At 43.2% G+C, this 24291-nt stretch overlaps 2 protein-coding genes across 2 annotated transcripts in view; both read left to right on the forward strand.

Annotated features, from left to right (window-relative positions):
• The window catches only part of pdlim5a (PDZ and LIM domain 5a), a 118828-nt gene extending 111533 nt beyond the window's left edge, over window positions 1–7295 (forward strand). The window contains exons 11-13 of the mRNA XM_038986074.1: window positions 1068–1188; window positions 3382–3497; window positions 4012–7295. Coding sequence (XP_038842002.1) covers window positions 1068–1188; window positions 3382–3497; window positions 4012–4104 — 330 coding nt within the window. The 3' untranslated portion in view covers window positions 4105–7295. The remainder of the gene's footprint in view (window positions 1–1067; window positions 1189–3381; window positions 3498–4011) is intronic.
• Window positions 7296–7758: 463 nt separating this feature from the next.
• bmpr1ba (bone morphogenetic protein receptor, type IBa) overlaps window positions 7759–24291 on the forward strand; it is a 156331-nt gene continuing 139798 nt past the window's right edge. The window contains exon 1 of the mRNA XM_038986969.1: window positions 7759–7893. The gene's annotated coding sequence lies outside the window, so the exon portion shown is untranslated. The remainder of the gene's footprint in view (window positions 7894–24291) is intronic.

Consider the following 24291-nt stretch of genomic DNA (forward strand, 5'->3'; position numbering starts at 1 on the left):
CTTTCTAACCAGCTTACCTCTGTCTTTAACCCATTTTCTCACTCCCTCATTCTTAATCCCTCCGTATTCCTCTCCCTCCTTCATTCCAGCATTAGTCTATCCCCCTTTGACCTGCCCAGTTCTCACAGCTGAATGGTGGGAAATCAGTGTGTGTGTTAAGCTCTGTCATGCGCTGCAGAGAAGGAAGGAGAACTGGAGAAAAGCTCTACGATCAGATGTGTTAAAATTAGCACCCGGCGGCCTGGCATTTAGCACCCGGCGGCCTGGCAATTAGCACCCGGCGGCCTGGCATTTAGCACCCGGCGGCCTGGTATTTAGCACCCGGCGGCCTGGCATTTAGCACCCGGCGGCCTGGCATTTAGCACCCGGCGGCCTGGCATTTAGCACCCGGCGGCCTGGCATTTAGCACCCGGCGGCCTGGCATTTAGCACCCGGCGGCCTGGTATTTAGCACCCGGCGGCCTGGCAATTAGCACCCGGCGGCCTGGCAATTAGCACCCGGCGGCCTGGCATTTAGCACCCGGCGGCCTGGCATTTAGCACACGGCGGCCTGGCATTTAGCACCCGGCAGTCAGACAATTAGCTCCCAGAAGCCTGGCAATTAGCACCTGGTAGTCTGGCAATTAGCACCCAGTAGCCTGGCCATTATCACCTGGCAGCCTGGCCATCAGCACCTGGCAGTCTGGCAATTAGCACCCGGCAGTCAGACAATTAGCTCCCAGAAGCCTGGTAATTAGCACCTGGCAGGCTGGCAATTAGCACCCGGCAGTCAGACAATTAGCACCCGGCAGTCAGACAATTAGCTCCCAGAAGCCTGGCAATTAGCACCCGGTAGCCTGGCAATTAGCACCCGGCAGCCTGGCCTTAGCACCTGGCAGCCTGGCCATAAGCACCTGGCAGCCTGGCCTTCCTATAGATCAGTATAAGTGCTGGAGAGGGAGCGGTCAATTAGAGGGCAGGGTAGATGGTTGAATATTCACACACACGCATGCAGCTTTGTCACTGACATGGCTCTGTAATGATGAGCTGGACTTGCTTGATTAGTAATTGTCTGTGGTTTCCTTGCAGGAAGTGATCAACGCCCTGAAACAGACCTGGCACATCCATTGTTTCCTGTGTGCATCGTGCCAGCAGCCCATTAGGAACAACACCTTTCACCTGGAGGATGGAGAGCCCTACTGTGAAAGAGGTGAACACACAAGAACTATGTCTCAATTATCTGTCATTCCTCACACTTCCCTTCCGTGTTCAAGATGTGTGTGAAGTAGTGAACACGTGTACTCTTCAGGAATAAGGAGATGTTATTGGGCTGACTGATTTTTCAGTTTTACAAGTAGTCCAGAGTTCAGGAGTGGTCTGGAGTTCAGTAGTAGTCTAGAGTTCAGTAGTAGTCTGAGTTCAGGAGTAGTCTAGAGTTCAGTAGTAGTCTGAGTTCAGTAGTAGTCTAGAGTTCAGTAGTAGTCTGAGTTCAGTAGTAGTCTGAGTTCAGTAGTAGTCTAGAGTTCAGTAGTAGTCTAGAGTTCAGTAGTAGTCTGAGTTCAGTAGTAGTCTGAGTTCAGTAGTAGTCTAGAGTTCAGTAGTAGTCTAGAGTTCAGTAGTAGTCTAGAGTTCAGTAGTAGTCTGAGTTCAGGAGTAGTCTGAGTTCAGTAGTAGTCTGAGTTCAGGAGTAGTCTAGAGTTCAGTAGTAGTCTAGAGTTCAGTAGTAGTCTGAGTTCAGTAGTAGTCTAGAGTTCAGTAGTAGTCTGAGTTCAGTAGTAGTCTGAGTTCAGGAGTAGTCTGAGTAGTCTGAGTTCAGTAGTAGTCTGAGTTCAGTAGTAGTCTAGAGTTCAGTAGTAGTCTAGAGTTCTGTAGTAGTCTGAGTTCAGTAGTAGTCTAGAGTTCAGTAGTAGTCTGAGTTCAGGAGTAGTCTGAGTTCAGTAGTAGTCTGAGTTCAGTAGTAGTCTGAGTTCAGTAGTAGTCTAGAGTTCAGTAGTAGTCTAGAGTTCAGTAGTAGTCTGAGTTCAGTAGTAGTCTGAGTTCAGTAGTAGTCTGAGTTCAGTAGTAGTCTGAGTTCAGTAGTAGTCTGAGTTCAGTAGTAGTCTGAGTTCAGTAGTAGTCTAGAGTTCAGTAGTAGTCTGAGTTCAGTAGTAGTCTAGAGTTCAGTAGTAGTCTAGAGTTCAGTAGTAGTCTGAGTTCAGTAGTAGTCTGAGTTCAGGAGTAGTCTGAGTTCAGTAGTAGTCTGAGTAGTCTAGAGTTCAGTAGTAGTCTGAGTTCAGTAGTAGTCTGAGTTCAGTAGTAGTCTGAGTTCAGTAGTAGTCTGAGTTCAGTAGTAGTCTAGAGTTCAGTAGTAGTCTGAGTTCAGTAGTAGTCTAGAGTTCAGTAGTAGTCTGAGTTCAGTAGTAGTCTGAGTTCAGGAGTAGTCTGAGTAGTCTGAGTTCAGTAGTAGTCTGAGTTCAGTAGTAGTCTGAGTTCAGTAGTAGTCTGAGTTCAGTAGTAGTCTAGAGTTCAGTAGTAGTCTGAGTTCAGTAGTAGTCTAGAGTTCAGTAGTAGTCTGAGTTCAGTAGTAGTCTGAGTTCAGGAGTAGTCTGAGTTCAGTAGTAGTCTGAGTAGTCTAGAGTTCAGTAGTAGTCTGAGTTCAGTAGTAGTCTGAGTTCAGTAGTAGTCTGAGTTCAGTAGTAGTCTAGAGTTCAGTAGTAGTCTGAGTTCAGTAGTAGTCTAGAGTTCAGTAGTAGTCTGAGTTCAGTAGTAGTCTGAGTTCAGGAGTAGTCTGAGTTCAGTAGTAGTCTAGAGTTCAGTAGTAGTCTGAGTTCAGGAGTAGTCTGAGTTCAGTAGTAGTCTGAGTTCAGTAGTAGTCTGAGTTCAGTAGTAGTCTAGAGTTCAGTAGTAGTCTAGAGTTCAGTAGTAGTCTGAGTTCAGTAGTAGTCTGAGTTCAGTAGTAGTCTGAGTTCAGTAGTAGTCTAGAGTTCAGTAGTAGTCTAGAGTTCAGTAGTAGTCTGAGTTCAGTAGTAGTCTGAGTTCAGTAGTAGTCTGAGTTCAGTAGTAGTCTAGAGTTCAGTAGTAGTCTAGAGTTCAGTAGTAGTCTGAGTTCAGTAGTAGTCTGAGTTCAGTAGTAGTCTAGAGTTCAGGAGTAGTCTAGAGTTCAGTAGTAGTCTGAGTTCAGTAGTAGTCTGAGTTCAGGAGTAGTCTGAGTTCAGGAGTAGTCTGAGTTCAGTAGTAGTCTGAGTAGTCTAGAGTTCAGTAGTAGTCTGAGTTCAGTAGTAGTCTGAGTTCAGTAGTAGTCTGAGTTCAGTAGTAGTCTAGAGTTCAGTAGTAGTCTGAGTTCAGTAGTAGTCTAGAGTTCAGTAGTAGTCTAGAGTTCAGGAGTAGTCTAGAGTTTAATTCTTAACTCTTCTCTTTTTTTCAGACTATTACTCCCTTTTTGGTACCGGTTGCCATGGTTGCGAGTTCCCCATAGAGGCAGGGGACAAGTTCTTGGAGGCTCTGGGCTTCACCTGGCATGACACCTGTTTTGTGTGTGTGGTACGTTAGGCCTTGCAGTGTATGTGTGTTGCTGTGTGGTTCAGTTGGTCGAGCATGGTGTGAGTTTGATTCTCAGTGGGGCAACCCATACGAAAATGTATGCATGCACTACTGTAAATCACTTTGGATAAAAGTGTCTGCTAAATGGCATATAGTTATTATATGTATTTTCAAACTGGGTGGTTCAAGCCCTGAATGCTGATTGGCTGGTAGTCGTGGTATATCAGACCGTATACCACGGGTATGACAAAACATTTATTTGTACTGCTCTAATTACGTTGGTAACCAGTTTATAATAGCAATTAAGACTCCTCGGGGGGTTGTGGTATATGGCCAATATACCACGGCTAAGGGCTGTATCCAGTAACTCCGCATTGCGTTGTGCTTAAGAACAGCTCTTAGCCGTGGTATATTGGCCATATACCACACCCCCTCAGGCCTTATTGCTTAATTATATGCACATTTATCTGTGTCTGTATCTGTATCTGTATCTGTGTCTATGTCTGTGTTCCAGATCTGCTGCACCACTCTGGAGGGTCAAGCCTTCTTCTCCAAAATGGACAAGCCTCTGTGCAGGAAACATGCACATAGTGTGGTGAAAATCTGAGCAAGGACAGGAGCAGATGGCGAGAGGAGAGCTGGAGGAAGAAGGAGCAGATGGCGAGAGGAGAGCTGGAGGAATAAGGAGCAGATGGCGAGAGGAGAGCTGGAGGAATAAGGAGCAGATGGCGAGAGGAGAGCTGGAGGAATAAGGAGCAGATGGCGAGAGGAGAGCTGGAGGAATAAGGAGCAGATGGCGAGAGGAGAGCTGGAGGAATAAGGAGCAGATGGCGAGAGGAGAGCTGGAGGAATAAGGAGCAGATGGCGAGAGGAGAGCTGGAGGAATAAGGAGCAGATGGCGAGAGGAGAGCTGGAGGAATAAGGAGCAGATGGCGAGAGGAGAGCTGGAGGAATAAGGAGCAGATGGCGAGAGGAGAGCTGGAGTAATAAGGAGCAGATGGCGAGAGGAGAGCTGGAGGAATAAGGAGCAGATGGCGAGAGGAGAGCTGGAGGAATAAGGAGCAGATGGCGAGAGGAGAGCTGGAGGAATAAGGAGCAGATGGCGAGAGGAGAGCTGGAGGAAGAAGGAGCAGATAGCAAGAGGAGAGCTGGAGGAATAAGGAGCAGATGGCGAGAGGAGAGCTGGAGGAAGAAGGAGCAGATAGCAAGAGGAGAGCTGGAGGAATAAGGAGCAGATGGCGAGAGGAGAGCTGGAGGAAGCAGGAGCAGATGGCGAGAGGAGAGCTGGAGGAAGCAGGAGCAGATGGCGAGAGGAGAGCTGGAGGAAGAAGGAGCAGATGGCGAGAGGAGAGCTGGAGGAAGAAGGAGAAGATGGAGATCACTCTGATCTGCTGGACTATCCCTGACTGAGGTGTTTAGTTCTGCTGATACTCCAAATACCATCAACAGTCATAACATAAGTTCCCCGTCTAGCCAAGCCTGCTTCCTCCAGCTCTCCTCTCGCCATCTGCTCCTTCTAACTGAGGTGTTTGGTTCTGGCGATAAAGTGTTGTTTCCTGCTTTGTGTCAAGTATGATCGGCAATATGTAGTCATAATAATCATATGTTGGGTGCTTATATTACTATTTTTATTGTCTATAAATCTATCCATGTATACTCCCCCCACCCCCCACCCCCCCTTCATGGGAGTATTGTGCCATTCTTCTGTATGCTGTCATGAGCAAGATGCCTCTCGTAATGAGACTAGACTAAAACGATACGTTTGTTTTGTTTTGAATGGCCAAAATCAACGATGTGTATATTTTACATGTACATCTCAAAGAATACAGAGTTTTGAAAAGCGGTAGAGGGAATATCGTTAAAGCTAAACCATGCCCATGGTGCATTCAACTGTTAGAATTGGTCCCAGTTGAAAAAATAAATATGGAATTTTCCTCCCCCCGAAAAAACATCTGCATTGAGATGGGGTGGTTTTGACTGTTTGATATCATTTCTACCAACGTGATAGAATCGACATTCAACTTATTGTATTCCCGTTTCCAAAAGCCAAGTTGTTGTTGTTGTTGGCCACCCATCATACTGTACATGATGGGATTTGAGAAACAATGTCTGTAAAGAAGTATATTTTTGAGGAGGCTGTTTGTAGCCTGAGTTCCAGTCTGTTTGTGCTATCATGCCAACGCCTTGTCACTCATTGTCATGTCACGTTTGGCTTGACTATATAATTGGCAAGAGCAAAAAAACAAGGCTAGCTGTTTCATTGCCCTCGGAAAATGCCTACACTGAGAGGATGAGAGAACACTGAAGAGTGAGGGGAGAAATCAAGACATTTTCCTTAGTCTGTTTTTCCCTGAAGTCTCTTGAAGTCTCTTGCAGTGGAGGCTGCTGGGGGGGAGGACGGCTCATAATAATGTCTGGAACGGAGTGAATGGAATGGTATCAAACACATGGAAACCACGTGTTTGATGTATTTGATACCATTCCACCTATTCCGCTACAGCCATGACCACGAACCCATCCTCATCCAATTAAGGTGCCACCAACCTCCTGTGGCCTCTTGGTATGAATCTAACTTCACTATCACTCCATCTCAACAGAATAAATAAATGTAATCTTGTTGTTGTTGATATGGATGAACGGTACAGAGGACAAGGAGTAAACCAAGTCACATAAACCAAGTCATTCTATGGTGATTTAAAAAAAAAATATATATATTATTTAGCTCTTGATTTATTATATATCTTCTATTTCACAGTTTGTTATTATTAAACTATTAGTCCAAAAGGTTAGAGTAAGGTCTTGGTCCATACTGTAATTCTCACATCCTGAAATCCTGTCATTGGTAATGAAGTGTAACAACCCGTCTCTTTTAACCTCAGCGGTCTCAATTAGCATTGGATTCAACTGTATGGCCTGTCATATGGCATACGTCACTGTTACATGAACGACTTAGCGCCTCACATCTTCTAACACTGGTTCTCACAGGGTTTAACGTTCACATTAAGTGGCCTGTGTCGTGGATACTGGCAGACACAACCTACTTTAGGCTATCAGAGTCGGCATGTGTTCAAATCCCGCTGCCTTTCTGCCTCGCCATCCGTACTTCATTTCCTGTCTGTTCTTCACTAGTCTATCTCAATCAAATTATAAAAAATAACAACAAATAAGGTAAATAACATTCTAATTAGGGTATTACCCTTTTTGTGAAAATCACATGAGGAGGATTACTGGTCCTGTCTTTGCAAATCCTATTGGTTATCTTAACATATCAATTAAGACCATATATTATAATTAAGATTGATGTGAAAATATTCCTGCAAAAGCATATTTAAAGGTGCAATTACACACCTTTAAATATGCAATTCCTGGTTGCAAAAATTCTAATAGTTCACCTAATTTCTGTTTATGTGACAAAACAAGGTATCATTGTGTAGAGCATCATTGTACTATCTAAACTGCTGTGAAATATATTTTCCAAAACCAAAAATGGTGTATTTTCTGCTGTTTGAAGCTGGTGTACAAAACTGAAAGAAGAAGCAAAAACAAACCCATAAGAATGGTAAGCAAAGAAATAGCGCACATAGAAAACATCTAACGCTTCTTAGACTTGTTTTCAATGAGAATGACAGATCTATAACTCACATTTCTTTGTGAATTTGGTTGGGTTGCCCAAAAAAAATGACATAATGCATCTTTAAAAGCATAGTGTAGTGGAATCATCTTCCTGTTCATTGTTTTAACAAGAGTCATGTAATCACCACCACGGTCCTCAATGGGTTGCATTTATGTCTTCTGAATAAAGAGATCAACAACATTCAATGCATAATGATGTAATCTAAATGAAAAATAACCCCCCCCCCCCCCTGAAATTTGACTCAGTCACTTGTATTTTTATATCTGAGATCCACATTTCATGACTGTTCCATTGGCACACATTGATGATATTGGTTACTTCAATGCCAAGGTAGCGTTGACCCCCAGCCGTTCCATATGTATTTGATCTATTTCAGAGCTACCACTCCTCATTCAACTTGTCAACCAATCAGCAAGGAGAATCAGGTGTGCTAGTTAAAGCTACAACAAAATTGTGAAACGTCTGGGGGTCCCCGAGTAGAGGTTTGAGAACCATTTAACCATCCTTAATTTAAAAGCTGTTTTCTTAACTGCAATTCTTCAAGACGTCGGTAGTTGGAGCGAAGGAACGGAGCGTTTCTTAAGAAGTGTAACGCTTTTTTGAGAGGCAAGGTAGAGAGGTTGTTGACTCAAAAATGCGAACGTGAGACAACTGCAGAACGGAAAGACGGACGGTCGGGTCCTCTAGTGTTGAGAAGAGTATCATCTGTTGTTGATTCCCGAGGTGCTGACTACAAAAGTGTTCTATCATTCTGAGAGTAAGGTGAGAACAACAAATGTGGTCTAGAAAGTTGAATTACTTTGTGTGCTGGAGGCGTTTCAATTTCGAACAGTTGAATTGCTGCCTTCATCAGTCTGAAATGTACTGCGATAATCACAGGTAGAACAGCAAAACATGTTTATTTAGTCACGGGAGTTGAGTAGTTAGCATATTACACAATCAAGAAATATAGCCTACCCTCCCAGTTTGAGACACTTTGTTGCTATAACACTTTTTGATGGCGTTTCAGTTATCCAGTAGCTTACAATGACAACTCCAGAGCTCTATATATAATGCAACTAAAATGTGGCTTTTCACACAGCCTGGTCTCATAGACTAAACGTAATATTGTGAACGTAAATCCAGGTTATCAAATTAGTATGGCATGTTGCTTTTCACACAGCCTGGTCTCATAGACTAAATGTAACATTGTGAACATAAATTCGGGTTATCAAATTAGTATGGCATGTTGCATTTTGTATGGTTACAGAAGGTTACTTAATAACTTTGAGATCGGTGTCCTGTCCATGGGACTGTTGCGCTAACGTAGGCTAATGCGATTAGGATGAGGTTGTAAGTAACAAGAACATTTCCCAGGACATAGATATATCTGATATTGGCAGAAAGCTTAAATTATTGTTAATCAAACTGCACTGTCCAATTTATAGTAGCTATTACAGTGAAAGAATACCATGCTATTGTTTGAGGAGAGTGCACAATTTTGAACATGAAAGTTATTAATAAACAAATTAGGCATATTTGGCCAGTCTTGATACAACATTTTGAACAGAAATACAATGGTTCATTGTATCAGTCTAAAACGGTGCACATACACTGCTGCCATCTAGCGGACAAAATCTAAATTGCACCTAGGCAGGAATAATACATTATGGCCTTTCTCTTGCATTTCAAAGATGTTGGTACAAAAAATACAAAAGAACAGTTTTTTTTCTTCCTTTGTATTATCTTGTACCCGATCTATTGTGTTATATTCTCCTACATTCCTTTCAGATTTACACAAACTTCATAGTGTTTCCTTTCAAATGGTACCAAGAATATGCATATCCCTGCTTCAGGGCCTGAGCTACAGGCAGTTAGATTTGGGTATGTCATTTTAGGTGCAAATTGGAAAAAAAGGGTTGGATCCTTAATTAAAAGAAAATTCCAAACAAAAGCTATATTTTTGTATTTGTTTCATTAATCCATTGTTGATAAAGTCCCAAAATGTTTTGCTTGTCAGAAATAATGTTTTCAACATATGTAACATTTGAAATACAGAAATATGAAGCGTTTTCAATCATATGATGCAAAAGGCATTATACAGGCGATTTTTCTGTATTTTAAAATATACATATCTTAAACTTGATAGCTGACATGCAAAACATTTTAGGACTATATCAACAACGGACTAATCGTTTTTGGGTGGAATTTTCCTTTAAGGCAAACAAAAAAAGGGTGGTTGGTTGGGTGTATAACACGAGTATGTAGCAACCCAAAGGTTGCGTGTTCGCATTTCATCATAGTCAACATTTTAGCTAATTAGAAACTTTTCAACTATTTACTACTTTTTAGCAATTTTGCACCTACTTAGCATGTTAGCTAACCATAACCTTTTAGCGAACCCTAACCCTTTAACCTAACTCCTAACCTTAACCCCTAGCCTAGCCAAAGTTAGCCAGCTAGCTAACGTTAGCATTAGTCACCTAGCCATCTAGCTAACGTTAGCCAAACAAATTGGATTTCGTAACATATCATATGTTGTGCAAGTTCGTAACATATTGTAAATTTAGCAAACTCACAACATGTCAAACATTTAGCAAATTCGTAACATATTAGAAGGAATGGATGATGGACATCCAGAAATTAATATATACCGTAAGAAACGTAACGTATACTCAATTGAGTTGTTGGATTTACATACAGAATAATACGAAATGGTCTGAGACCAGGTTGCAGCACATCTCAGCAAGCACATTTGGTTCCTTGGAAGTTGTTGGAACGTATGTGTTTGACCAGTAAAACATTACGTTTTTCAAACATTCTGAGAACAGAAGTGAACATTTTGCATGTTCTGGGAATGTTTATTTTTATGTTGCAGGGAGGATCTGAGAACGTTTTACTCTGGTTCCTTGAAAGTTTTTCTGGGAGGTTTTATTAACGCTCTGAGAGAGCAAATTATTAGGTAATGAAATAACACTCTGAGAACATTCTCTAAATGTTGTGAAAGTTTTAGTTATTCAAAGTGTTATTTTTTTCTATTCAATCTGTTGCGCTGAAGCGTAACAGATTCCGTGATAGAAATGAAATGGTAATTTACGATTGAGCCGACACATGGAGCGTGAATGTAGTCTGCTAAAGCTGGAACATTGCCTTTAAATTTAAATTACGCTGAATTTTCACGATATGGACTGAATAGAGCCCTAATAACAAAATGTAAAGGTTATTTGGAGGTTTTTGAAAACCTTATTGAAACATTCAGTGAATGTTTTAAGATTTTTCTAATAACACTGCTAGCTTATTTTGGATAAGCACAGATAGGACACATGGACATTGATTTGCTTAGGCATTAATCATGCAAACACATGTATTTTCTATTGTGACACGGCATCAGTGAGAGATGAACCTATGATATTATTTTCTCTATCCATGGAATTCGTCCACTGCGCCACCAGGTTAGCGCTAGTATGCAATGTTTGTTTATTTAAGCATACAAGCCTGTTTATTTTAGTCTAACAGACCCCATTTCAATGGAAACAAGCACTCATTAAGATCAGGTGTGGCCAATTAGTGGGCACGGTTAACACACCTGAACACACGTAACAATATTTTTGTTTTACGCTGAGAAAGGCAAGTATATGTTTTTAAATAACGTTATTAGAGCGTTTTCTGGAACGTTATTAACACGTTCTTGTTGTTTTTAATGGAATGTTTTCTTCATGTTCGGAAAATGGAATGTATAGCTGGTTTGGTTGTTTAGCAACAAAACCAATAGACTGGGTTGGCTTAGACTGTTAACATTTTAAACTATATTTTGTCTCGATGTTTATTGAAAATGAATACATTTGCACAATGAGCACTTTTTTGTCTCTCAAATACATCATTACAGTTGTTGGTTAGCTAGCGAATTTTTTGCCATATTAGCATAGACGTGACATCGGTCAAAACAAGACATGGTATCAAGAACAAGATGCAACGAGCTGAAATGAGCCTCCTACGATTCCCCACATGGCAGTTTCTTGTCATTGTTGCTAGCTATCTGACCGCTCAGAAGCATAACAACGCAAGCCTTCAGGCCACATCGATGCGCGCGCATCATTTTTGCGATGTTGTCAGCCAACCTGTCTATACAGTATGTTTTTAGAATGTCATCTGAAAGTTACTAAAGTTTTCTTCATGTTCTGAGAACGGAATTAAGAGCTTGTTGATATTATGTATATAATTATATATGTTTTTAGAACATTCCTAAAATACTGCCAAGAACTGACATAAAAAATAACCATACCCCGGGCGCCGATGACGTGGATGTCGATTTAAGGCAGCACCTCTCTGATTCAGAGGGGTTGGGTTAAATGTGGAAGACACATTTCAGTTGAATACATTCAGTTGTACAACTGACTAGGTATCCCCCTTTCCTACATTCTCGGAACATTCTTAGAACATTGCTTGAGTCACACCATTTTTGAAAACGGTCCCAGAATGTAGTAAAAATATAGCATTAAATACAACCACATGGGAACTTGTGTGGAATGTTCTGAGGAAGTACTGAAATTCCCACAGAAGAACATTGTTTCTTAAAAGTTCTCTGAACAATTTGAGAACATGACTTTAAATATAATCATGAGGAAACCTGTAGGAAACGTAATGAGGAAGTACTGAAATTCCCCCAGAAAACCTTTTTCTTGATATTCTTGGAACTATTTGACAACATTGCCAATGTCAAACCATTTGGAGAACGTTTCTAGAACATTACCAACAACGTAATTAAATGTAACGATGCATGAACTTTTAGGAAACCTTCTGTTAAAGTATCGAAATGCCAAGAAATTATATATATTTTTGGTGTACAATTCCTTCAATGTGTTGAGAATGTTCCAAATCCAACCTACTATCCTGCACCATTCCCAGAAAGTTGTGGGAAGGTTCAAGGTCATATTCAAAATAACCATGACAACCACACCCAGGGAAAGTGTCAACCTGGATGCTATAAGGCTGCATCTCAAATGGCACCATATTCCCTATTTATTGCACTACATTTGACCAGGGCCCCTAGGGTTGATTTGACCAGGGCCCCTAGGGTCGTTTTGACCAGGGCCCCTAGGGTCGTTTTGACCAGGGCCCCTAGGGTCGATTTGACCAGGGCCCCTAGGGTCGTTTTGACCAGGGCCCCTAGGGTCGTTTTGACCAGGGCCCCTAGGGTCGTATATGAGCTCTATTTTTGCGTGTTAAGGTGACGCAAGTGTCAAACGCATGTTAGTTTGCAATTTCGTCATTTAAACTGGGGCACTGGCATTTTCCAGCCCTAACACCAGGTTCGGCAATTGACCCGTCTTATCTCAGCTCAGATGGGTGGGGTGGAAATATTTGAGGTATGTCCTTAACATAATCCAAAGTGCTAATTTCAGGCAGCGCTGATAGGGATATTTAAGACCAACCAAAAGCTGGTTTTAGCGGTAACACAGTTAGTTATGACATTAATTTTGACTGCAGAAACGCAGTCTATCCAGCCGTGACGCATTGTGTCCATATGGATATGGAACAAGAGTAACCTAATGTGCTTTTGGTGCCTGTGTGCTTCGTATTTAGAAACATAAAAAATGAATGCTTTTTCTCCATTTAGTTTTATTTGACTAAAAACCAAGCATAGTCTACCCCTCCTCTCAATGAAGGCTTTTTCTTTGTCTGTCCAATGCAATTGCAAGTAGACTGTTGAAAAAAAAAGTTTGGCTCCTGAGACTGCTTGGAAATAAATCTTAATCACCAAATTTTTACTAAAATATCAAGTTTGAGAGGAGTAAAACAGTGAGATGACATTCCTTTTTTATCTCTGCATTGTAGGCAGACCCACATTATTTTAGCCATGCAGGTCCTGTTTTGGACGTGCATAAAACCCCCCTCCATCATGTAGGTTACTTGTCCATGCCCATCATGAAACCTGTAAAAATGGCTTGTTTTCCATTTGATACGTTCAAAACCCAAGCCCTCCCTTAGGTCTACTGTAGGCTGGTTCAACAGCGATGAATGTCTTTGTTTTATTTTGGCAGTTTTATGATATCATTACATTTTACATGTATTTATTGTCGTTGTTAAAACAAAAAAATGTGCTTGTATTTCATAGAATTCTATTACAACCAAACTTATTAGAATGATTCACATTTCTGGTTTCATGGTGACAACGTCCGTGGTGCGCTTGCGATGCAATTTGGGAGATGTGTGAATGCGATCTGATGTGTGAATGCGATCTGATGTGTGAATGCGATCTGATGTGTAAGATGGTTCTGATTATGTTCATTACACCTAGGCCTATTTGGGAGCAGCACAACGGTGAGAGGACGTTCTCTCTCTAGTTTATATAGGATCTTTGTCCAGTAACTGTGAAAAGTTTGGGATGTGGGTAAAACCCTCCATCGTCTACGCTGTTTTAATATGACATGCCCACGGGGAGAAATGATGGTGTGACATAGCCTATTGAAAACAATGTTTTTATTTTGTTTAGAATTTGATGATAAGTATTCGTTCTGTTTTCATCAATAAATAATGTAATCTTACATCATGCCTAGCCCCTATACCAGTGTGAATGCTATTGAAGACATACAACAACTTAGAACAATGTGGACTGCAAATGGGTTCAAGTTAACCTACTTAGCAAAGACAGGTCTACATTTTGTTATTTCATTTCTGTAAGCCATTTAACTAACTATAACGGACTGACATTGGAATTGGAGTTGATTCCAAGGCATTACATAAAAGACCGTAAATACAAAACTTGAAGCAATTGCATATTTCGCCATGAAGCACGTTCTGATTGGCCAGTGAGAGGCCAAGCCTCGACACACCACACAACTCAATCAGGCCCTTTGGCGCTAACGCTAGCAAGTGCGTCGATAATTGTGATAGTGAAAATAGCAACAATATTTCTGTCACACCACTGAACCTATAGCACTACCTACCGCCTGCTCTTAGATTGACCAATCGTTAGGTTTGGTCAAACAGAGCCCTGTAAGACGTAGGGTGGCCTGATTTGGGACTTTGCCATAATAGTCTCTATCATTGCACTACTATGTTTAGGAACCGAGGGGTCGGGGAGAAATGGATAGACACAACAGCAGTGCTTGTCTCCCTTTGTGTAAGACATTCACTATGCAGTTAGTTTAGCAAGATACAAACAGGGTGAGCTATACACACTGTAATATACACAACTGCTGATGAGGAATGAGATCACGTTCCCTGATTGCCTCGTACAGCATCTCCATGTGACAAATGGTGCGTAAAAAGGCTCTCATTACCTTGAATCAAGATGGGACTAAAGCCTCTCATTGCCATCATGATGAATACAGTGGCAGCAAGTCTATCATACGTAGCCTTACAACAGCCTTGGCTTGGAGCTGATGTCCTGTCTGTGTAGTGTGAGGCAGCTTGATGTACCAGTACACCCCCTGGACAGGGCTCTAGTCTATCGTACAGCACTGTATATTCCATGCCTCTATGAGTCAAGGCTGGAAGTAATAGTGCCTAATACACTGACGAAAGGAGAGAAAAGAACTCAAACCAAATAAAGCCCCTTACTGTATAGTCGCCCCCGTCCCCCCTCCCCTTTCTCTGAGTCTATAACCAGGCCCAGCTGTCTGTCAGTGTGGGTTATGACAAGCGTATGTCTGAGGAGTGTTTGACCATATGGCAATATGTGTCCAATTCTTACCTCTTATTTCTGCGTGAGCTCTATCGCCTTGGGACCAAGCAGGAAAACAGTCAGCAAATATGAGCAAGGCAAGTAGATGAGCAGATGTGTGTGTGTGTGTGTGTCAGAAATGAGACAGTGTGGCATTGTGAGGGTAGTTGTCTACTATTTAGCTAAGGCTTCTTAGATGAAAGCCAGCTTAATTGGGGAAAAACAATACGGATCCACAAATCAGTTCACTGTTTCAATTGACTGTGTCATTTGGTTTATGAAATGGGAATTGTCCAAAACCCTGAACAGTTCCATGCTGTGTCTGTGGTGTGTCACTATGGGATCCCCTGACATCATCTGATGTCTCAGGAGGCTTTTGTGTGAGTGCTGAATTCAGTTCACATGATGGTATGGAAGGAAAGCTAGAAGCCAAGAATAGCAGGTTTATTGAAGGAAATCTGAACTGCTATCTTTCTGTTTAAATGACAAAGCAGCAGGCAGGAACACACACCCATCTAGGCTGTCCCTGTGATTTGTACCTGTTTGACTATGGTGTGACTTCAAAAGAGCTCTGTTGCCACAGGGCGAGGTGTAAACGAATGGCCTTTTGACTGTAATTAACTGAGTTCCTGGATTCTACTAGACAATCAAAAAACTGTTCATCAACCTGAGAATCAGATAAGGGACATGATCAAGTTCTTAAGTTCACGTCCTACTTTGTCATTTTGAAAGAAGAACACTTTTTAATATTCCTTTCAAAGACTACACAATAATTATAACGTTACTGTAACAAAATCTAACTTTCCACTTATGGCTTATGGTTTCTCTCCATAGAGTTTTGAGTTGTATTAGTCGTATGTACAGGATACACATGGTAGACACACCGTCCATCGATTTTTTTTAAAAATTTTTAAAATTTTATTTCACCTTTATTTAACCAGGTAGGCTAGTTGAGAACAAGTTCTCATTTGCAACTGCGACCTGGCCAAGATAAAGCATAGCAGTGTGAACAGACAACAACACATTGTTTACATGGAGTAAACAATAAACAAGTCAATAACATGGTAGAAAAAAGAGAATCTATATACAATGTGTGCAAAAGGCATGAGGAGGTAGGCAATAAATCGAATAATTACAATTCAGCAGATTAACACTGGAGTGATAAATCATCAGATGATCATGTGCAAGTAGAGATACTGGTGTGCAAAAGAGCAGAAAAGTAAATAAATAAAAGCAGTATGGGGGGTGAGGTAGGTAAATTGGGTGGGCTATATACCGATGGACTATGTACAGCTGCAGCGATCGGTTAGCTGCTCAGATAGCAGATGTTTAAAGTTGTTGAGGGAGATAAAAGTCTCCAACTTCAGAGATTTTTGCAATTCGTTCCAGTCGCAGGCAGCAGAGAACTGGAAGGAAAGGCGTCCAAATGAGGTTTTGGCTTTAGGGATGATCAGTGAGATACACCTGCTGGAGCGCGTGCTACGGGTGGGTGTAGCCATCGTGACCAGTGAACTGAGATAAGGCGGCACTTTACCTAGCATAGCCTTGTAGATGACCTGGAGCCAGTGGGTCTGACGACGAACATGTAGCGAGGGCCAGCCGACTAGGGCATACAGGTCGCAGTGGTGGGTCGTATAAGGTGCTTTAGTAACAAAACGGATGGCACTGTGATAAACTGCATCCAGTTTGCTGAGTAGAGTATTGGAAGCTATTTTGTAGATGACATCGCCGAAATCGAGGATCGGTAGGATAGTTAGTTTTACTAGGGTACGTTTGGCGGCGTGAGTGAAGGAGGCTTTGTTGCGAAATAGAAAGCCGACTCTAGATTTGATTTTGGATTGGAGATGTTTGATATGAGTCTGGAAGGAGAGTTTGCAGTCTAGCCAGACACCTAGGTACTTATAGATGTCCACATATTCTAGGTCGGAACCGTCCAGGGTGGTGATGCTAGTCGGGCGTGCGGGTGCAGGCAGCGAACAGTTGAAAAGCATGCATTTGGTTTTACTAGCGGTTAAGAGCAGTTGGAGGCCACGGAAGGAGTGTTGTATGGCATTGAAGCTCGTTTGGAGGTTAGATAGCACAGTGTCCAAGGAAGGGCCAGAAGTATACAGAATGGTGTCGTCTGCGTAGAGGTGGATCAGGGAATCGCCCGCAGCAAGAGCAACATCATTGATATATACAGAGAAAAGAGTCGGCCCGAGAATTGAACCCTGTGGTACCCCCATAGAGACTGCCAGAGGACCGGACAACATGCCCTCCGATTTGACACACTGAACTCTGTCTGCAAAGTAGTTGATGAACCAGGCAAGGCAGTCATTAGAAAAACCGAGGCTACTGAGTCTGCCGATAAGAATATGGTGATTGACAGAGTCGAAAGCCTTGGCCAGGTCGATGAAGACGGCTGCACAGTAATGTCTTTTATCGATGGCGGTTATGATATCGTTTAGTACCTTGAGCGTGGCTGAGGTGCACCCGTGACCGGCTCGGAAACCGGATTGCACAGCGGAGAAGGTACGGTGGGATTCGAGATGGTCAGTGATCTGTTTGTTGACTTGGCTTTCGAAGACCTTAGATAGGCAGGGCAGGATGGATATAGGTCTGTAACAGTTTGGGTCCAGGGTGTCTCTCCCTTTGAAGAGGGGGATGACCGCGGCAGCTTTCCAATCCTTGGGGATCTCAGATGATACGAAGGAGAGGTTGAACAGGCTGGTAATAGGGGGTGCGACAATGGCGGCGGACAGTTTCAGAAATAGGGGGTCCAGATTGTCAAGCCCAGCTGATTTGTATGGGTCCAGGTTTTCCAGCTCTTTCAGAACATCTGCTATCTGGATATGGGTAAAGGAGAAGCTGGGGAGGCTTGGGCGAGTAGCAGCGGGGGGGGGGGGGCGGGGCTGTTGGCCAAGGTTGGAGTCGCCAGGAGGAAGGCATGGCCAGCCATTGAGAAATGCTTGTTGAAGTTTTCGATTATCACGGATTTATCGGTGGTGACTGTGTTACCTAGCCTCAGTGCAGTGGGCAGCTGGGAGGAGGTGCTCTTGTTCTCCATGGACTTTACAGTATCCCAGAACTTTTTGGAGTTAGAGCTACAGGATGCAAATTTCTGCTTGAAAAAGCTGGCCTTTGCTTTCCTGACTGACTGCGTGTATTGGTTCCTGACTTCCCTGAACAGTTGCATATCGCGGGGGCTCTTCGATGCTATTGCAGTTCGCCACAGGATGTTTTTGTGCTGGTCGAGGGCAGTCAGGTCTGGAGTGAACCAAGGGCTATATCTGTTCTTAGTTCTGCATTTTTTGAACGGAGCATGCTTGTCTAATATGGTGAGGAAGTAACTTTTAAAGAATGACCAGGCATCCTCAACTGCCGGGATGAGGTCAATATCCTTCCAGGGTACCCGGGCCAGGTCGATTAGAAAGGCCTGCTCGCAGAAGTGTTTTAGGGAGCGTTTGACAGTGATGAGGGGTGGTCGTTTGACCGCGGACCCGTAGCGGATACAGGCAATGAGGCAGTGATCGCTGAGATCTTGATTGAAGACAGCAGAGGTGTATTTGGAGGGCAAGTTGGTCAGGATAATGTCTATTAGGGTGCCCATGTTTACGGATTTAGGGTTGTACCTGGTGGGTTCCTTGATGATTTGTGTGAGATTGAGGGCATCAAGCTTAGATTGTAGGACTGCCGGGGTGTTAAGCATATCCCAGTTTAGGTCACCTAGCAGAACAAACTCTGAAGCTAGATGGGGAGCGATCAATTCACAGATGGTGTCCAGGGCACAGCTGGGAGCTGAGGGGGGTCGGTAGCAGGCGGCAACAGTGAGCGACTTATTTCTGGAGAGATTAATTTTTAAAATTAGAAGTTCGAACTGTTTGGGCATAGACCTGGAAAGTATGACAGAACTTTGCAGGCTATCTCTGCAGTAGATTGCAACTCCTCCCCCTTTGGCAGTTCTATCTTGACGGAAAGTGTTATAGTTGGGTATGGAAATCTCAGAATTTTTGGTGGCCTTCCTAAGCCAGGATTCAGACACGGCAAGGACATCAGGGTTGGCAGAGTGTGCTAAAGCGGTGAGTAAGACAAACTTAGGGAGGGGGCTTCTGATGTTGACATGCATGAGGCCAAGGCTTTTTCGATCACAGAAGTCAACAAATGAGGGTGCCTGGGGACATGCAGGGTCTGGGTTTACCTCCACATCACCCGAGGAACAGAGGAGTAGTAGGATGAGGGTGCGGCTAAAGGCTATCAAAACTGGTCGCCTAGAGCGTTGGGGACAAGGAATAAAAGGAGCAGATTTATGAGCGTGGTAGAATAGATTCTGGGCATAATGTGCAGACGGGTATGGTGGGGCACGGGTACAGCGGAGGCAAGCCCAGGCACTGGGTGATGATAAGAGAGGTTGTATCTCTGGACATGCTGGTCTCAATGGGTGAGGTCACCGCATGTGTGGGAGGTGGGACAAAGGAGGTATCAGAGGTACGGAGAGTGGAACTACGGGGTCCGTTGCAAACCAAAACAATGATAACTAGCCTGAACAACAGTATACAAGGCATATTGATATTTGATAGAGACATACAGTAAGGCATAAAGTGATTGCAGGTCTTGATTGGGAGAGCTAGCTAAAACAACAGGTGAGATAACAGCAGCTAGTCAGCTAACACAGCAACAGCAGGTAAAAATGGCGACGACTAGGCAGAGAGGGTCGGATTAACTACACACAGAGCCTGAGTTAAAACACAGAGCCGTCAGATAAAACACAAATAAACAGAATGGAGTACCGTGAATTAATGGACAGTCCGGCAGGCATCAGCTATGTAGCCAAGTGATCATAGTGTCCAGGGGGGCAGCCGTAGATGGAGCAGGGAAGCCGCCACTAAGCTAGCACGCGGCGTTTAAAGTTAGTAGCCCGGGGGGTGGTCTGCTCAGACGGAGGGGGTTTGCTCAGACGGAGGCCGGTTGAGGGCACAGCGGATAGGGTATTCGTCTGCAGACCAGACGTGGTCGTGTCGACAGAGAATCCAAGCCGGATGGCGATGGCGAAAGAGAGGTTGTGATTGTAGAATTGTGTTTGCTAACTGGTGCTAGCTTCGTGGCAGTGGCGCTAGCTGCGCTAGCTGCAAGCTAGCTGTGAGGATCAGAAGTAGTGGCTCAGGGATTACGGCAGGAATCCGGCGTTGTTGTCGAGAGACAGTCCGATGCTGGTAAATTGGTGAGTAATATCCAGGCTAATAACAGGGCTGGTGTCTGTGCAGAAGGTAAAAGCTGCTAGCAGCGGCTAAAAATGGCTAAAATAGCTTGTAGCTGATTAGCTGGTTAGCTACTGGGGGTTCTTGAATGTGTTCCAAAGTTAAAAAATAATAGCGATTCCGTATCACATTGGGTGAGGTAGGTTACCGGAAGGTATAATCGAATTAAAAATCGAAAAGAGATAGAAAAAAAATTAAAATATATACAAGAAATACGAAAAATACAAACGTACACGAGAGGACTAAACAAACACGTCTACACTGCTACGCCATCTTGGACTACTCTGGACTACTCTATGCTTACTTGAAGGTTCCTTCTCGACAATGCAACAACAATAAGACATAATAAAAGATAAGAATACGAACATGAAGTCAAATGGCTCATTAGAATATAATTAACATTTCAGCATAAGTATAATACAGAAAGACATATATATTTTTAGAGAGAAAGGATCTTTTAAAGGTCTACCCGAACAAGCCATGTAAACATCTTTCAGCACATTCTGGGTCATCAATAGTTCTAAGGAGGGGGGGGGCACAACATGATTTGAATTCATCATGGGGGGCAGATTTGCTAATTTGAAATGTAATTTAATGCAATTCTACTCATTTGCCATAGGGTGGATAGAGGTGTTTGTAGTCACTCTCACTCAGATATATTAAAAACTAACAAAATCAATGGGAGCCCCCCGGTCCGTAATTCGACCATGATTACTATACGTTAAGATAGCTGGCCACTAGATTCATTTACAATCTTAATGTTAGCTGACATGGCTAACTGAGTGACTGTCAGTGACTGACATAACAAGAGAAACTGCTGATGCACATTTCAAATGTTGTTTATTCTAACTCTAAATTGAGACCCCGACTCTGTTTCAAAAATGTTGTGTCCGCAGGCCTAGAAAAGGGCCACAAGTTTCCCATCCCAGGTGTAACACCTGCTGAGTATTTGGCTGTGTGCATCTCAAATGGCACCCTATTTCCTACATAGTGCACTACTTTTAACCAGAGCCTTATGGGCCTCCCTATGGGCCTGGTCAAAACTAGTGCACTATGTAGGGAAAAGGGTGCTATTTTGGACACAACCTGGGTCCAGGTCTGAGTTATGGGTAACTGCATACATGGAGTGTGTCAAAGTGGGCGTGTCAACAGAAGTGGGAGGATCAACAAAAGAGGGTGTATGGGAAGCGAATCAGCGAATTGGGCAGATTTGTTGTCACTCAAGACTGTTTTGCATGGCTGATTGGGCTACACGACGAGTCAATTGTTGACAACTGTGGCATTTTTGCTAAGCCTAACTCTAACCCGCTATGTTAGTTCTCTTAACCCGCTATGTTAGTTCTCTTAACCCGCTATGTTAGTTCTCTTAACCCGCTACGTTAGTTCTCTTAACCCGCTACGTTAGTTCTCTTAACCCGCTACGTTAGTTCTCTTAACCCGCTACGTTAGTTCTCTTAACCCGCTACGTTAGTTCTCTTAACCCGCTACGTTAGTTCTCTTAACCCGCTACGTTAGTTCTCTTAACCCGCTACGTTAGTTCTCTTAACCTGCTATGTTACTTCTCTTAACCCGCTACGTTAGTTCTCTTAACCCGCTACGTTAGTTCTCTTAACCCGCTACGTTAGTTCTCTTAACCCGCTACGTTAGTTCTCTTAACCCGCTACGTTAGTTCTCTTAACCCGCTATGTTAGTTCTCTTAACCCGCTACGTTAGTTCTCTTAACCCGCTACGTTAGTTCTCTTAACCCGCTACGTTAGTTCTCTTAACCCGCTACGTTAGTTCTCTTAACCCGCTACGTTAGTTCTCTTAACCCGCTACGTTAGTTCTCTTAACCTGCTATGTTAGTTCTCTTAACCCGCTACGTTAGTTCTCTTAACCCGCTACGTTAGTTCTCTTAACCCGCTACGTTAGTTCTCTTAACCTGCTATGTTAGTTCTCTTAACCCGCTATGTTAGTTCTCTTAACCCGCTACGTTAGTTCTCTTAACCTGCTACGTTAGTTCTCTTAACCTGCTACGTTAGTTCTCTTAACCCGCTACGTTAGTTCTCTTAACCCGCTATGTTAGTTCTCTTAACCTGCTATGTTAGTTCTCTTAACCCGCTACGTTAGTTCTCTTAACCTGCTATGTTAGTTCTCTTAACCCGCTACGTTAGTTCTCTTAACCTGCTATGTTAGTTCTCTTAACCCGCTACGTTAGTTCTCTAACCCGCTATGTTAGTTCTCTTAACCCGCTATGTTAGTTCTCTTAACCCGCTACGTTAGTTCTCTTAACCCGCTATGTTAGTTCTCTTAACCCGCTACGTTAGTTCTCTTAACCCACTATGTAAACATTAAGCTGACCTGCGGTGCACCTGGTTATGGCCGGTGTAACCGGTAATGGAGAGCTTATGTTACACCATCACTGTTGATCCACCCACTCATGTTACACCATCACTGTTGGTCCACCTACTCATGTTACACCATCACTGTTGATCCACCTACTCATATTACACCATCACTGTTGGTCCACCTACTCATGTTACACCGTCATTGTTGATCCACCTACTCATGTTACACCATCACTGTTGATCCACCTACTCATGTTACACCATCACTGTTGATCCACCTACTCATGTTACACCATCACTGTTGGTCCACCTACTCATGTTACACCATCACTGTTGATCCACCTACTCATGTTACACCATCACTGTTGGTCCACCTACTCATGTTACACCATCACTGTTGATCCACCTACTCATGTTACACCATCACTGTTGGTCCACCTACTCATGTTACACCATCACTGTTGGTCCACCCACTTCTTTTGCAACGCCCACTTTCAGACACTTGCCGCGTTCACGTGCTAGTCGGAACTAGGAAACTCTGAAATTTGCTAACTGATTGCTAACTGGTTGTAGTTACACACCTTCCGCGTTCAATGAATCAGCATGTCGGACATTTCCGAGTTTCCTAGTTCTGACTAGCATGTGAACGTGGCAACTCCAAGTATGCAGTTACCCATACTTGGACCCTGCAGCCAAACTTCCTTCTCTGTAATGACAGGAAGTAAGCCCAGCCAATAGGGGAAGAAATTCTGAGCTCACTTTAATGAGTAAACTTTGGGGTGCGTTCAGCAGGGCACAATGTTGTGGAACTTTCTGATTATAAATCTGTTATGTAAAAGAAACATGCCTCCTAACATGTAGAGTGAGGAATCATGTCGGCGTCATTCATTACATTTCTATCTGCAATGTTCCACAACGTTTTCCTACTGAACGTGGCCCTGCAAGGCCAGCACGTTTGGCGACGTGGTTGATGCAGGAGTCTAGCGAGCTACATGTCTTTGGCTGGGTTACAGTAGGGAGTAGAAGAACGTGTCTGTTCTGCAGAATGCAGTCTAGCTGTTTGATGTCGAAGCTTGATATTCCCGACAACAACGATGGGTTTTAAAGCCAATAATTATCTGGATCTACACATGGTAATATTCCAGATGTAATTTCCACAGGCGGCTAATCAAAGATAATCCGATTAGCATACATTATCCGGGATGTGGTGAAGCTGATGGGAAAAAGGGACTGACTGTCACATCGTGTGTGATTCACAGATGGCTTTCATTTTGTAGCACTTAGTTTTTTTCTTTGGCACTGTAACGAGGATGAGTTGGACTCTTGACACCTCTTGGTTTTTTCCCCTCTAGCGCTTTGATATCTCTGTACACACACTGGGTAGAACTCCTCAAGGGAGACAACATAGAATTCCAAGTTGATGGAGAATTAAACTGAAGTAGAACAATACAACAAACTGACTTTGTGTCTGTAGTATATTGTAACGGCTGTCGTAGTCGTTCTCCTCCTCAGACGAGGAGGAGCATGGATCGGACCAAGATGCGGATTGGTAAGTATTCATTATTTAATGGAGAAACAACAAACACTACAAAATACAAAAACCAACAAACGTGACTAACCCGAAACAGTCCTGTGTGGCCCAAACACTGACACAGGAACAAACACCCACCAAACACAAGTGAAACCCTGGCTGCCTTAGTATGACTCTCAATCAGGGACAACGATTGACAGCTGTCTCTGATTGAGAATCATACCAGGCCGAACACAAAATCCCAACATAGAAAATCAAACCTAGACCAACCCACCCAACTCACGCCCTGACCAACTAAAACAAATACATGACAAAGGAAAACAGGTCAGGAACGTGACAGAACCCCCCCCTTAAGGTGCGAACTCCGGGCGCACCAGCACAAAGTCTAGGGGAGGGTCTGGGTGGGCGTCTGTCCACGGTGGC

This window comes from Salvelinus namaycush, chromosome 1 (assembly GCF_016432855.1).
Source record: "Salvelinus namaycush isolate Seneca chromosome 1, SaNama_1.0, whole genome shotgun sequence".
NCBI classification, from domain to species: Eukaryota; Metazoa; Chordata; class Actinopteri; order Salmoniformes; family Salmonidae; genus Salvelinus; species Salvelinus namaycush.